General features: G+C 45.3%; 1 protein-coding gene across 1 annotated transcript in view; it reads left to right on the top strand.

Moving 5' to 3' along the window:
- Positions 1–3,258: 3,258 nt before the first annotated feature.
- The window catches only part of LOC134381656 (guanylate cyclase soluble subunit beta-2-like), a 74,635-nt gene continuing 61,892 nt past the window's right edge, over positions 3,259–16,001 (top strand). Inside the window, exons 1-6 of the mRNA XM_063101540.1 lie at positions 3,259–3,374; positions 4,402–4,672; positions 6,423–6,487; positions 8,584–8,703; positions 8,942–9,044; positions 12,470–12,543. Coding sequence (XP_062957610.1) covers positions 3,259–3,374; positions 4,402–4,672; positions 6,423–6,487; positions 8,584–8,703; positions 8,942–9,044; positions 12,470–12,543 — 749 coding nt within the window. The remainder of the gene's footprint in view (positions 3,375–4,401; positions 4,673–6,422; positions 6,488–8,583; positions 8,704–8,941; positions 9,045–12,469; positions 12,544–16,001) is intronic.

Genomic DNA, 16,001 nt, shown 5'->3' with positions numbered 1-16,001 from the left:
AAAAGTCAACTCAGAGAACCCAGCTGACTTGACTGATTCTTTTTTTTTTATTGATTCATAATTGATTATACATATTTTTGGGATTCAATGTTGACATATGTTGATCAAATCAATATTACTAGTATGTACATTGTTTACAGAGCGTACTTATTCTTTATGCCCCTTGTCCAATCTCTCCCCATCCCCCTATCCCACCCTCCCCCACCACCTAAATTTCTTCTCTCCTTCTGAAAGAGTAAGGGTTACTCTGTTGATTTGTTGCCTAGATGATCTGTCCAACGCTGAGAGGTGTGTTCAGGTCCCCAATATTATCATAGAGCAGCTGCTTCTTCTGTCACTCTGGAATGGGCTTTGTGGAGAGAGACATCCTATTCTTTATCTCTGCTGGTGACTCTCCTTGTGTCAATGCATTCCAGTGGCTGGTGGACCATCTGTGTGGTGGTTGTGACTTCTAGCCACTTTTGCAGCAGCCATGGTTAATGTGGTAGCTGTGGTGGGTCACCCACACGGAGGTGATGTTTTTGGTATGCTCCTTGGCACTGGCCGTGTGCCTGGTTGTGGGCAGGGTGTCCAGTCCTCAGCTCCAAGCCTCAGGTTCCCTGGCGGGCCCCAAGGCACTGGTGGTGTGTCTGGGCCTGAACTAATTTTTTGTTCTTTGCTTACTTCTAAAATGGGGGAACTTCTTGTGGGAACCAGTACTTGAGTTCCGTGGTTGAGCTAAATTGCTACTTTGCTGTTGTTTTCCTAGGGAAGACTTTTTGTGCAGCTCAGGGTTTAATGGCTGACATTATAGGTACTTCTGGCTCCTGGGTTGTGTAGAAACTCTGATCTGGGCCTGAATCTTTTCATCCAAATGCACCCCATACAATTATGCATTCCTGACCAGTCTTCTCTGCGTGGTCCTGTGCTGATTGCGGGGCAGATTGGCTGTGCTTGCTGTGTCCCAGTGTTCTCCCAGTGGGCCTGTCTCCCCCGCCACCTGTGCTCCAAACACTTTCCATGGGATGGGCCCTGCACCGTCCCTTGCAACAACTCACCACCTTCTGTATGGCTCCCCTTTTTCAGCTGTTCTGGCTCCTCACTCCTGTGTGGGTCCACGGGAACCCTGTTAGTGGTCTTACTGTCCTGGGGGCCACCAAGGACCTCTTCTCTCCTGCCGCCTCCAAGTAACTCCATCTGAAGGGCACAGCTGCGGCTTCTGCTGGCTCCTGCTCCATATGGTCAGCAGTTTTTTCTTTCTCTCATTGAGGCTTCTCCCCCTTCATGAACTCCGTAGGTCTCTCCTCCTCTTCCCCTGAGCTCCAGCAACCCCAGCTTGGCTGTTGTTACATTTTTAGAGTTGTAAAGTGGTTGTTGATTTTTGGGAGAGAGTGATGCTGGGGGCCATCTATTCTGCCATCTTGACCAGAACTGCGAGCTGACTGATTCTTTCTAACTGAATTGAATTGACTAGTCATTGAAGGGAATCATAGTCATTGGGGCACTATGTTAGCAGCTCTCATGACTGTCTCAGTTTCGATACATAAAAACATACCTGTCTCTAGACAGAATGTCAGGAAAAGAGGACGTGAGTTTCTGGCATCTGGCTTGTTCTTCAGCCCCTGGTTTCTAGCTCCTACCACAAAGTATCTTCTCTTTCATGGAGGAAAATGCATGAGGGTCTTCAGTTTGATTTGAATCGTGTGTACCCAGCCCTTTGCCCGGTTGCTATGCAACTCAGAACATGGCACCAGGACAGTGCTTTCTGGTGCCCACTTTCAGATGCAGAGCCTGGAGCAGTTCCAAAGGCGACTGATCATCACCACTGATCACCTCTTCATAGCGGATTATTTTCCTGTTGCTGCTGTAATAAATGACCACAAATTTAAAGGCCTAAAACAGCACACATTTACTTTTTTACAGTTGGATGTTAGAAGAACCAAAATCAATCTCAACTGGGATAAGTCAAGATGTTGGCAGGCCAGTGTTCCTTGTGGAGGCGTTAGGGGAGAATCCGTTTCCTTCCCTTTTCCAGCTTCTGGGGGCTACCGCACTCCTCAGCTGGTGGCCCCACCTTGCGTCACTCCGACCTCTCGCTTCTGTTGTTGCATCTCAACTGCTCACTCTGGTCTCCTGCCTCCCTCTCATAGGGACCATTACGATCACATCAATGCCACCCATGTAATCCAAGATAGTCTTCCTATGTCAAGATCATTCATTTAATCAAATCTGCAAAATCCCTCTTGTGTATAATTTAAATTCATGGGATCTGGGGATTAGGATGTAAACATCTTTGGGAGGCCCTTATTTAGCCAATTACACGTAGCATCACAAGATGTTTTCGTCCTTCTTGTGAACCGAGCCCAATTCCCTTTTACAATTGATTATAACAGCCCAATGTCTATGGCTATCTCTGACTTAGCTGTCATTTCCAAATTCCTTTGGTCCTAGCTGCTACCATGTAATTTTGTAAAGGTGAAATTCCAATTTCAGAAACAGTTTTCAACTATACAGAATTCCCAAGTAGAGAAACATGGCACTTGAACTCTGTAAAGATGAGGACTGGGCAAAAGTTCTAGATAAATATTGCTGCTGGTCATGAGTGATGGTTTCCTGTTATCAATCCATCAAGTCTTTATTAAGCAACTGCTATGTTCCAAGCAAAGTAGTGTAAGACATGCTTTCTGCCCTTCAGCAAGTGGTCCAAAGGGGGAAATAGACAGACAGACAACAGTGCTGCACACCTCCTGCTACATCAAGCATCTCTGTCTACCTACAAATGGGGCTCTGTGGAGGGAGAGAGCACACGTAGCTTGAGGTGTTGGAGGGCGGCATCAATGTAGAGGTGGAGTCTGAAGCCACTGGGATATGAGGTCACCAAGGTGGAGATCTAAGAGGGGAGAAAGGTGGATGACTGAGGCCCAGGGTGCACCAACATTTAGAGTCTAGGAAGAGAAGGAGCCAGTGAGTGAGGTGAGGAAAAGCAGGCTACTGAGGGGAGGAAGAGCTCCAAGGTTGGGGGGACAGGGCACAGACAGCAGGAGACCTGCAGGGCTGGCAGGGCACGCTCCAAGGCCGGGTGAGAAAGGCCATCTCAATTTGATTCCACGTGGGATCATCCACTGTCTGCAGAGCTCACTGACCCTACTCACGAGACCCAGCTCCAGACTACTTTCGGCTGTTTCTAAAACTCAAGCCCTCTTGAGGGGCAGTTGGAGTGTCTCCGCATGACTTAGGCACCCCTTTCCCTGGGTGGCCTGTGGTCCGCACACGGTGGGGATGGGGGTGGGGGTGGACTTCACGCCCCAAGTGCCACCTCAGCCAATGAGCAAGCTACCCAACCTCACCCATCTCCAGGGTCTCATCCAAGCTTCAGACCCCGGATCCCAGGTGGAGTAAATATATGCAGGTGACTTAGGCTCCCTATGCCTTATTTTTCTCAAATGTGAGTTGGGCATGATAGTAGTACTGCTTAACTTACAGCGTTATGGTGAGGAGTAAATGAATTTACACCTGTTAAAGCATCTGGTCTGTAGTAATTGTTAACTATCGTCATAATGGAACAATGTTGATTTGCTATCATTTAAGATATTCAAAAATTTTGCCATGCACTCTGAAAAGAGTTGTAAAAGAGAAATTGTAAAAATATTTCAAGCCTAATTGGAGGAGGGTTAGCCTCCTGAAAAAATTGTTTTGAAGAAGACAGCACGATACCACCTTGTGGTTACCAGTGACTCTGCAGGCAGAGGTCTGGCTCGAATCCCGGCTCCTGCACCCACCAGCTGAATGGACTTGGACGTACGTTCTGCTTGAAGGCTCCCAGCTCTGGCTTCCTATGAAGTGGATGTAGCATGTGTTTCTACTTCATGGGATTGTCACAGCACCTGATGGGATAACGCACATGAAGCAGTCAGCACAAAGGAAGCACAATCAGTATTGCAGCTAATTGTTATTACGGCTAATTGTTATTAGGGCTTTTGAAAAACTTCAATATATGTTACGGTCAGTTGACTATAATATGACAATTCTTTGTTGTCATGCCTCCTTACAGGGTCCCCAGATCACCTGATTTACTTGCCTCTTTTCCTTTATCAAATGGAACTACAGATTAGGTTAGATTTGAAGGTTGCTGAACTTGGTCTTAAACGAGCCATGAGTGAGAGGGTGGCGGTGTTGCATGACTTCTCACCTTGAGTGCTGCCTGGTTTCTGTATGGAATGTGTAAAGACAAAGGTATATTCACTTTGCAGTTCTGGGACTGCCAGGCCGGGAGAAGATCATAGTCCCATTTCCACTGAGGGGAACTACCACACAGGGAAGACGAATGACTTTTTCCTGATTAATTCAGACCTCGGGCACCAGTCCCAGAACGAGGACTTGGACCTGATTCCAGTCCTCCGAACCACACTCCACCTGGTCAAGATTTGTGGGCCCTCGAAGCCTCCCACCCTGGCCTCCCAGCCTCCCTGCAGGTGGAGGAATTCACAGCAGCCTGTTGGTGTGTGGTGCTTTGGCCACACGGTGGCGCGCCACGCCCAACAATCGCTCTGGTCCCCTGCGTCTCACTGAAGATTTGCAATTCAGACTGAAAGGAAGTGCCTGCCCGCTCGGTCTTGGAATCCGCATTGTCAGTGAGCACCTGGCCATTGGTGATGGTGGAGGCGAGCTGGGATCATTAGCTGGTTGCCACGCTGTAGGAAAAGCCTTTCTTTGTGGTTTCTTCAGTCCTAAGGGGGAAGGCTCTGGTTTGAAATCAAAGGTCCGGAGTTCCACATTCAGAGCCCGTTTTTCAGGTCTTTTCCACAGCATTACACCCCACTCCACATACAATCAAAACGTCACTTTCCAGGGTGGAAGATGAAAGAAAACGGGCCCACGTGTGCCAGAGTTTTGACTTTCCTGGAAAAAGAGGTTTTTCTGCAGATATCACCTGACTCCAAGACAGGCCTAAGCTTCTGCCAGAAAGAAGTTCATACCAGCTATTTTATTCTTTTCTTGGAGACTGTACAGGACGTGGGCCTGCTTTTGAATTTCAGCTCTGACACTAATTGGTTTTGGAGCCTCAAGGAAGCTACTTAACTTCGCTGTACCTCGATGTTCTTATCTTTCAACGGGGTTAATAATAATAGGAATAACTTTATAGGATTGTGGAAAGGATTAATATTAAGGAATTAATATTAAGCAGAACCAAATGAAATTGCCAATACTCACTAGTCTTTGACCTACAAACACGGCAATTTCATGTGATTCATCCTAAAATATGCAAGGTGCTTGGTGCCCGGCACATTGTGAGGCCTGGTAAAAGTGAGCGATCATTCTCACAGCTGGTGCAGCAAGCGTGCAACAAGCGCTTGCCATAAACCTTCAGAAAAATAAACTGCCCTGTCTTCTGGAAATGTTTTCCCAAAGATTCTTACTGAGTAAGTGACCCTGTTGTTTCTGCATGCTGAAGTTCCAAATTAGAAAATATGCCTGAAAGAAATCTGGCTCTCATATTTCATATTTGGAACACAGCTTTACCTTTAGCCAAGCTCTCCCCACCTGAAGCCATCTTTCAGTGAGATACTAGTCCCACCAAGGGAGAAAATCACAGCCATCCCAGAGCCACCTGCGACACGAGTGACATTGAACTCTTTTCATCCCCTTTCCTCTACCTCCCCTGAGGCGATGGAGACCTCCCTGTGCTGAACTTGCCTCTCAGAGAGCTCTCTCTGTTTTGGACTGATATGGAAACTTTCCCCTCTCAGTCTCATGCACACACAACAAGTTGATCTGTTCTATGTCCCCTTCCTTCTTAGGTGAATACTAGCTAGTCTGATTAGCCATAGGAATAGATAATACAGTATTTTTAGTCTGGCAGAAGTTTTCAAAGCTGTAGCTAAAAGGAATGAGAATTCAGACACCTGGCAGGCTTGTTGGGGGATATTTTTGATTAGAAGGGCCTCTGGGAGCCCAGCACTTCAACCACACCCCACCCTGTGTCCCTTGGGACCCTTCTTCTGCTGATATATCTCCTACCTAGCAGGAGGCCGGGAAGTCTGAGGTAGACAGGGAACAGCAAATCCACTGCAGCAGAGGCTCCCACCAAGAGGAAGGTGGCTACGTTCCTGGAAAAACCAAAATCAAACAAAACCAGATAATGGCTATATTTTCTTCCCAGGTGCTCTCACCTTGCTTCTTTCTCTCATTTCTTCTCTTAAACAATACATATTTACTCTAGTGACCTCCCTGTGGTATCTCACCCTTCCCCTTGTCCTACAGAAAATAAAAGGTTTTTGTTTCTCATTGCACATCATAGAGACCTCAGGAGATGAGATGTGGTTGTTGGATCTTATTACATATCACAGAATATGTGTCAAATTAGGCTGTGTTTACACACAGATGTCTAAGTTGGGGAATGATGTCTGAATTCTTCAATGCACCAAACATGCATTAAAAATTAGGGAGCCAGGCATCACAGAGACATACCCTATGATCCAATTTACACGAAGTTCAAGAGCAAGCAAAGGTAATCTATAGCGATAGTAATCAGAACAGTGGTAGTCGGGGTGGTGGGCTGACTGAGAAGGGGCACAAGGGAACTTTCTGTGCTGATGGAAATGTTCTATATCTTTATTAGGGTATATATGCATATTAGGGCATATACGCATTTGTCAAATTTCATAGAACTGTTCACTTAAAGTCAAAAAAGATAGCAGTGAAAAATGTCCCTCAAAACAAGGATCACAATACGGGTAGGAAGGTCCATTATGTGGTAGAAGAGAGGAGGGAATTTCCATATAGTGAAGGCTCCTCCCTGGCTGCCTATGCAATTGCAAAACATATAAGACGTCAGCCAGTTTTCCAGACAGTTTCAAAATCCAGGGACGCTTTTCTTCGTGCACAGTCTATGTCTTTTCAAATGTTTACAGAGTATTTACAAAAAGTAGTCCGTTGGGTGGCAGTTGTAATTAGGAAAGCTGGCAGCGGAAATTAACACATACCATAAAAGAGGGGTAATTACTCCGCTGCCATATACAATATTATTATCAAATGGTATTCGCCCAGGAATCCAATTGGTTCATACACACTCAACCTCGTTGTCAGAGGAAAGATCCTCCCTTCCTTGTTACCCTGAGGATGAAGCTGCCACGTTCCAGGAATGATATGCCATATGGTACTTAACATCAGAATCAGAATGAGCTTGTGCTTTTTGTGTGAGATGCTGAAGTTTATTAGAAAATCAGAAAGCCTAATTTCCACCAAGTTCCTGAGACCTGCCATCTGCTGCATGAAAAAGAAATGGAGATTTTTTTTTTTTAAAACCATGTACTTATTGTGAAATGTGAGAGTGCTGGTGTATGTGTTTGAAAAAACAAGGTTGGGGGCTGGGGGGGGTGTTGTGAGAGAGAGCCAGAGCAAGCCCACTTGGCAGGGCAGAAAGAAGAGTGTCAGCTGAATGGTGGTAAAGGCTGGGGAAGGGTAATTATGGAAATCATCTATTCCGGAGCCTTTTTCCTCCTCCTGACCACATGTTCCTTCTGCACAGGAACAGCACAGAGAGTCCAGCTTTTGAGAATAAGCAAAGTCCCCATTTCAGAAAGAAGAGGGGCTCCAACAAGCACAGGTGAGCACACCTAATCCGGAAATCCAAAATCCGAAAGGCCTCAAAATCCGCAATTTTTTGGGCGCCGACAGGACGCTCAAAAGAAATGCTCATTGGGGCATTACAGATTTCCAATTTTTGGATTAGGGATGCTCAAGTATTTGCAAATATTCCAAAAAAAAAAAAAAAAAAAATCTGAAATCCAAAACACTTCTGGTCCCAAGCATTTCGGATAAGGATTACTCAACCTGTACGAGTCTCTCCAAGTATTAGGTGTCTCCATGGAGGAGTTAAGTTAAGACAGAAGGGAGCCAAACAGGCTTGATGGATGGAGGGACCAGGAAGTCTTTCTAAGGGGAGCTGCCGAAGGAGGGGCAGGCAAGAGGGGAGAGAGATCCAAATGGGGGCGAGTGAAGGGGTGCCTGTTAGGAGGGGGAAAAATCTCTCAACAAACTGTGGATGCCAAGATAGGGATGCCAAAGTACTTTTAGGAGAGTGTCTGATGTCTGGACATTCATGTGAGTGGACGCCCCAGTCCCTGCACTGTTAGGTCACGAGACGCTGTCTTAACCGCGAGTACCACCTATGTGACCACCCTGTACCGCCATGCCACAGCCTGAGGGTTTACTCCACCCCTTGATTTTACTGTATTTATGTATTTTTACTCTGTTTTCACTCCAAAGCTGGCGTGTCTGCTGAGACTGCTGCAGGCAACATTGATTGGACCGGGTTAGGGGCTGGGTTTCTCACCTCTGACCGCAAGTAATACTCAGGGAGTAGACCTCTGGCAAACAGCCTACCGGAGCTTGAAATGGAACAGTGATCTGGATGGAGGGTAAGCCTTTCAGGCACCAGGGGACTTCACATTATAACAGTGTAGGGTCAAGTGCAGGTCGAGGCAGGCCGTTCTTGGATGGTATCCAAAGTGGTTTAATTAAAGAGGGACTAAAAAAGACCTCTCAACAGACAATCTCATCTATAAGGCAGTCTTCCTGCAGGAGCTAGGAGAGTCCCCAAAGTCATGTTCAGGGCTCTGGGAATGCTCTGGGGCAAGAGCCTTATGACCTGGCTGGCCAGGGGCAGAGCTGCTGCCCCCAGCCCCTACTCTCCCCAGGTGCTCATCATGGGACATCACGCAGGTAGATGACCAACACCGATCTATTGATTTCAGGTTTCAGGAATCCTGGCCTCTTATTTCAGCCAATCTAGAAAGAATCAGATGTCAACCTCTCTGCGGAGGAATTGAGGGGGAGAGGGAGCGGAGTGAGTTTCTAAATTTGCAGCTAGATTACGTGGGAGGAGATGGTGAGCCCCAGGGTCCAGCAGGGTCAGGATGGGCTTGTCCTTCCAGGCCCCCTCCGTACATTCCCCGTGCAGGCAGGAAGCCAGCATGGGACCTGCCTCCCCAGTGCTCTGCAGGGCTCTGCTGCACCGGGCACTGGGGTCTCTCCTCTGGCAGAATAGTGCCACTGTTGTGTTGGCAACTTGGAGAGGATCTTCAGGTTCCAGCTGAACTCCCAAGGGTTTAGCACCAGAGATGTGCACCCCTTGGGGAACCAGGCAGCAGGTCTCACTCTCTCGCAGGCAGGGGCAGCCTTACTTTTTACTCCCTAGGTGACTCAGGGCTCAACAGTTTGCTCCTTGCTTGGAGGCCAGTGATTAGTTTGTAATGTCCCTGTGGATCACCCAGGCCTCTACAAGACAGGCTTCTGGAGGTGCTGCAGTTTCTCCTGCATGACTAGGAGCTGGAGGGAAGATCAGGAGCTTGGTGCTCTACCGTGATTGCTCGGCCTGCAGAGTTGCTGCTGCGGCAACATGGTAAGCAGCTCTCAGCATTCTCTGTCCTAAGTTGCCCTCAGCTTCCATTTCTTGAGTGCCTATTGTTCAAAATGCATACTATCTAAGAAGCAGGGCTAGAGTTTCCTGAGCACTTACTATGTGCCAAGCGCGAGTACTGATTCTCTCATTTAATCCTTGCTAGAACCCTGTGAGGAAGGGCCCATTCTCATCCCCATTTTCCAGATGAAACAACTGAAGGCAAGTGAGGTTCAGCAGAGCGCCAGGGTCAAACAACTGGGAAGACTTGGGGTCAGCAATCAACTCTGGTGGTCTGACTCCAGAACCTTTGCTTTATAACCCCAACATCAGTCCTCCAGCAGGGTAAACATTGTTATTTTCAGTTTAGCTCATGAACTGAATGGGCTCAGAGAGGTTAAGTAATTTACCCAAAGTGGGAAGCAACTGTGTTATTTACATTACACATAAATAAAGCTGCTGAACAAAACAGGGAACACAGCTATAAGGCACAGGGACAGAAACCCATCTGGCTCCAGAGCCCAAGCCCCTTCCTTCTAGCTGTACCCCCTCTCTGGGCTCAGAAGGCTTTTTTGCATTATGGGGGCCCACTTACTTCCCAACCAATGGATGGCCGTCATGTAAGCAGGACTGGATATGGAACATGAAAAGTCATCTTTACAGGAAAAAGATTTAGCTAAACTTGAACATTTTTAGACGTTTTAATTGCTTCTTTTGAACACTGATGTTTCTCAGGAGTGCCACAGCTATGACCCAAGTAGCCCCTAAAAGACTGGGGTGCCACCAGCCAATGCTTGTTATCTAACTGGTTTAACAGTGCTAGTGGTGGAGTGTTAGAGAGCTTCAGTCCTGGTTTGGAATTCTTGCCCATTTCAATGAGGCCTTCAAATGTATAAGGAGTGCGTCTTACTGAGAATCTCCTGCCACCTGAGGCATGCACATTGAACACAGAGGCCCCCAGCATATACTGGAGTAATTATGAGACACCCACCTGTCAGTTGCCTCTTTTCGCTCTCTCCAGGGGCAAAGATTGATTTCAGAGAGCAGGGGAAAGGCGTAGTCGGTATAGGGTGAGGGGGCTTCTCTCTGACCTATAAGCTTGGGGCTTCCAAGTGATTAGCTATGCCATGGGCTTTGGGGACTGTTGAACACCAAAGACAAGTGCTGATCCACATGTCTCACTGACCCTAAACTCATCAGACCGAGGTACATCATCCCATGTTGTTCTAACCCAGAAGCAGGTCGTGTGGTTATCATACAGCAGCAGACTGCTGGATTCCCCTGTGCCTCGGTTTCCCTTGTTACATACTAGGAGTGTGTCACTAGTCACTCGGGCTTGTGCAGTGAACACAATGCTTTCATTTGACCAGCACGCTCTTGCAAATATTGCTAGGATAAACAATTGCTGTCTGTGTTGACATTGGATTGATGTTAGATATCTGGCGGTATTTAAAGATTTTCATGAGTTCATACTTGAGGCTTCAAGTCAGTACTTATTTATTCAATAAGTATTTATTAAATACCTACTATGTACCAGATCCTATCTTGGCATTTTAGTCAAAATATAGACAAATGACGCCTACTTCCTGACCCTGAGGAGCTTGTAATTTAGCAAAAGAGAGGGGGAGAAAAAAATATTTATATATACATACATGTGTATATGTAAAAATAATATATATACAAATACATATAATATATATGTACATATACATAATATATACACTTATACATACATGCCCATATATATGCATTTATGTATGTATATGTGCATGAGTGTGTGTTGATAAGTGGATATAAAATATGTGTGTGCTGTCATATTTTAACAAACCAGCCCTGTGGTGACGAGGACATTGAGGTGTCTAGCAGGGAGTCTGGGACACAGAGAATGACCACTGACATTGGTGCAGGGAGTGGGAACAGCTCTACAGACCATGTAGCAGTGGAGCTAGGACGTGCCAGAGGCAGACTAAGTGAGAGGAAAAACCCTGTCTATTCAGGAAGTGTCCTCTGTGTTTGGGGAAGGTGGTAGGCATTTTGGATGAGCCTAAGGCAGCAGGAGTCAGTGCTAAAATGAAAAGTAAGTTAAGACAGTTCTAGAGTGCTTTGAATGCCAGGCTGGGGCCTGGGCACACCTTGGGGGCATGAAGATGACCCTGTGATGGAGACTGGGAATATAGTCAAGCAGGACAAACATTCTCATTTGCAGAAAAAGAGCCATGTGAGTTTAGACCCCTCTCCTTCCTGTTGACAAAGGGCTCTTTAAGAAATCCCTATATGTGAAAATCCAAACTTATAAGCCTTGAACCTGACATTTGTGGGACAAAAGGATTCTCCCCTTGAGGAGGACATCTTTTGAAAACTGAGCTTACTTGGGGCTTTCAAAGATACTTCAATCACCCACAGCCCTTAGATTAGAGCCCCCGAGTTGTGGAAGGTGGGCCAGGCTGTCGTCACTCAGCAGAGGTTCATGGACCCTTCTTTGTTTTCTGATGGGGAAAAGCAGAGCAAGCCCAGACAGGTTAATGAGCAAACCCAGAAGAAAGTTCTTTCTGTTGACCCCGTTCTATCATTCTTTATTGCTGGGTTTCTCCTCTATTTTCCTCTGCTCTTTACATCCTACATACACATCCAGGCTTAGACTCATCTTTAAAAAGAAAAAAGATATGTCCCTTCACTGCCTTTTTGGAATTGATGTGAGGTGTGTGGCCCTCCTCTCCCCACGGCTAAACGTCCCCCTTTGCTGCTGTTGTGTTTTTGAACTCTTCGTTCTAACCAAACCAATTCCCTTTTTCAGAGAGGATTACGATGTACAGAATACACTTTCTTTAAGCTACTCTAATTAGAATCTGATTTCAAATTTGTATGTCTTCTCTATGGAAACAACACAAATGTTGGGCTGTAAGGTTTTCCCTAAGTCGGAAATGAACACGGCTATTAAACAGATAAAGTCATGAGAAACAAAGAAAAGGTGTAATTAGTTTCCCCAAAGGGATGCCATGCCACATTTTCCTAAAAGACGTCATTTAGGTGTCTATGACTGGGAATTTCATGCTTTATCATACATGTTTTCCTTCTTGTTTTGTGTTCTAGTATGGATTTATCAACACCTGTCTGCAATCTCTTGTGATAGAGAAATTTGGTGAAGAAACCTGGGAAAAATTGAAGTAAGTATATTAAAGGAAAGATGACCTATTCTGAAGCAACTGGTGAGTCTCTAGTTTTTTGAAGGTTACAGCTTTTTACTGACCTTTTGATTAAGCCCATTAGTTGAATAAACCCATTATAATATAGAACTGGTTCTCAAAGAGATTCAGTTACTAGGAAGATCAATTCAGGTACCTTAAGCATGCCAACTAGATGCAGAAAAACGCTGAGAAGCCATATCTGTCTTTAAGGAAGTTATCAGTCTCAATTCCTTAAATCAGCTTTAAGACAGTGTCCCAATATAAATAATACCAACATTATTCTAACTTTTATCTCATGAATGAATTCTCGTTTGCTTTTTTTAATCACAAAAGAGAAAGCAACTGTGTTATTTACATTACACATAAATAAAGCTGCTGATCCCTTTTAAGTTCAGCCAGAACACACCTTAGGTATTTTTTAGTTAATTCTTACAGTTTTTAACTCTCTGCCTCTGTCTGGTAAACAGAGGCTGTCATTTACATCTCCAGATGGTCTCTTGTCTGATTTCCGCACTCTTGTGCTATCTTTTTGCTTTCTTGGAGGTTCCTAGCCTTAAAATGTTAGAGGTTGGGACTGAACGGGTGTCAGAAATCACCTGGTCCTGTGAAGAGAGGGAAATACAAAAATATGGAAAAATGATTGGCTTCCTCAGTTAATCAATGACATGCTAATTAAAACAATTAGTCTCTGCTTTGCCTATTAAATCTCCAAAAAATTTAAATCATAATAACCAATTCTGGTTAAGATGCAGCAAAATGGATAGTTGCTGATGGCATTGTAAATCCATACAGTCCTTTTGGAAAGCTATGTGACAACTTGCACTGAAAGCTATGAAAATGATCAAATCCCTCGAAGTAGTAAGTCCCTTCTTGAGAATCTATTCTCTTAGAAGCACACGCACCTATAGATACACATATATGCATATATATGCAAAAAGATATAATGTAGCCTTATATTTTTAAATAAAAAAAGAAAAAATCGAGTCTTTCGTAGTCAAAAGCCAACCAACCAACAAACAAATGGAATGACAAAAGAAATATGCATGATTACATGTGATGGTTGAAAGATCATGAAGCAACCTGTAAAATTTTATGAAATATTAAGTAAACAAAAATCCCCTAGAAAACAAAAAAATGAACAAACAAAAATGAGACACAGATTTACACAGCTACTGGGTAAATCACACGAATAAAAGACTAAGAGACAGACCAAAATAATAGTGAATAGTGATTGATTAGAAAGATGGAATGCTGGTTGATTTTTTTTCCTAATATCTATTTCCCAAATTTTCTTTTTTCTTCTAACTTCTCAAATTTTCTATATGTTTTTATTGCCTTTGTAATGTAAAAACAACTTAAAATGCTTGTTGCAAACGTTCCCTCACTCACTCCTTCCCACCCCCATTTTACAAATAAAATAATTAAGCTGGGCAGGCAGTGACTTTCCTACAACCACGTGGCTAAACTGAGGCACAGCCAGGCATGGCCCCACACCTTTGGTCACTGCAGCCCACCGTCCACACACATGGTGCCCCAGCCCCCTTATTCTAGGGAGAGGAAGCCCCAGGGCCATTTCCTCAGCATCTCTGGGGTAATTTGCTTAGAGCTCCACAAAATTGGGTGGGAAAAAAGAGCTCTGGCCTCATAGAGGCAAAGAATTAGGTAGAGACTGAATAATTATAACCAGAGGAACCTTGGGCTGGTGGGCCCTTGAGAGATCAGTTAGCCCAAATCTCCTCATTTCACAGGTGAGAAAACTGAGGCCCAGAGAGGTTAAGTGACTTGGCCAAGACTGCACAGCAAGTAGGCAGCAGAGCCAGGATGCAGTGTCAGTGTCTTTAAGAGCTCCTCATCAGCTCTCTAAGCTGCCTTGGGGAGAGGAGCCTTTGGAGACGCTGAGACTTTTTAAAAAAATGACCATTATGTCATAAAAGATAAACTCGGTAAGAATAGAGGAAGGAAAAGAATAGGCTTCTCACATGAAGCACTTGCTTTGGGCCAGGCACCTCAGTAATGATTTCATTAAAGCCCAGCAAGAAAGCTGCAAGGCAAGTTATTTTCTCATTTCACTGAGGAGGAAACTGAGTCCCAGAGAGGACATTTCCAAAGGCTGGACAGGAAATAACAGGGCTGGGATACAAACCCAGGTGGGTGACTGCAAAGACTCCTCTTCCTACTAGGCCACACTGCCGAGAAAGGAAGAGCGACTGGCAACAGGAGGCATTTTCATTCATACCAAGTACCTGGGTGAAATTAGAGGGCTGTCTCTCTACGCATGCGTACTGAGCTCCTGTAGCATGCTTGATGCTGTGAAAAACATTGTAGGTTCAAAGAATCAAATAAGCCGTTTTGCCCAGTGGTTTTATCATCTGTGGAGACATTACATACATACCTGGACATAGGAACTGGGGTGCCGAAGGCCCACATTAGACCAGAAACTGGGATCATTTGCTCTGCCTCAAACCAGACAGGGGCAGGTCAGCTATAGCCCTGCCCCCCTCTGCCTTCCAGAAAATCATCTGCCCCTGCTGTGTAGTCAGTCTCAGGAGGAACAGGAGGAAGGAGAGATTGCGAGCTCAGCCAGGCCATAGGGTGAACATGGCAAGGGAGCAGGGGGACCAACTAGGGAAGCAGGATATTTGTACTCTCAGAAGTCACTGGATGTGGTTGTAAGTCCTTAAGAAGCTGTAGTTGGGTTCAGCAGGGGCTCTGGGGCTACAATGTTTGGAGTCAAAGCCCAGAAGCATCCCTTACAGTCTATATAACCCTGGGCATGATACTTAACCACTCTGCGACCCAGGTGTCTCATCATAAAAGAATGAGAGTAAAAGTAGCTAACCTCACAGGGGTTGCTGAAAATGTGAAATGAGATCATACAAACCAGACACAGAAAAAATACCTGGCCCAGTTGCACACTCAACAAAGGTAAGCTGCTTTGTAATTGAACTTGAGGCTCGCTATAGGCTTGTTTTCAGCATGCTGGTCTTCAGGTGGGCTGCGGGGGAGGAGGAGGGACAGTAGGGTGTGCATCCCACTGGACTGCGTTTGAGTCCTGGCTCGGCTGTGCAGAGCTGTGCATTCCTGAGCAGGTTGCTTCACCTCTCTGAAGCTCTGTTTCCTCACTGATAAAAGGGGAACAATGCATCTATCTTCCAGGGTTGACAAGAGGACTGAGTAGAACAATCTACCCCAAAGTACCTAATAGGAACTCAGTAAGCATCATTCCCCCCTTCTCCAATATATAGAATAGGTGCAATATTAGGATTAGATCATATTTGCATTAATAGAAACTGCTTTGCTGCTGGTCAGATAACTATGCCCTCCTTCTTAAAGAAGCAGATGTTCTTCGAAGGCTTCCTCTTTGCCCAAAAGAGGTCTGGTTTCCTAAAATAAGCACAATTTGATGGATGGCTTTGTCTCTGCTCCTCTTTTCAGAC

The sequence above is a fragment of the Cynocephalus volans genome, chromosome 7, assembly GCF_027409185.1.
Source record: "Cynocephalus volans isolate mCynVol1 chromosome 7, mCynVol1.pri, whole genome shotgun sequence".
Classification (NCBI taxonomy): domain Eukaryota; kingdom Metazoa; phylum Chordata; class Mammalia; order Dermoptera; family Cynocephalidae; genus Cynocephalus; species Cynocephalus volans.
The sequence above is the reverse complement of the archived record's forward strand: the minus strand, read 5'-3'. Positions and strand labels throughout refer to the sequence as shown.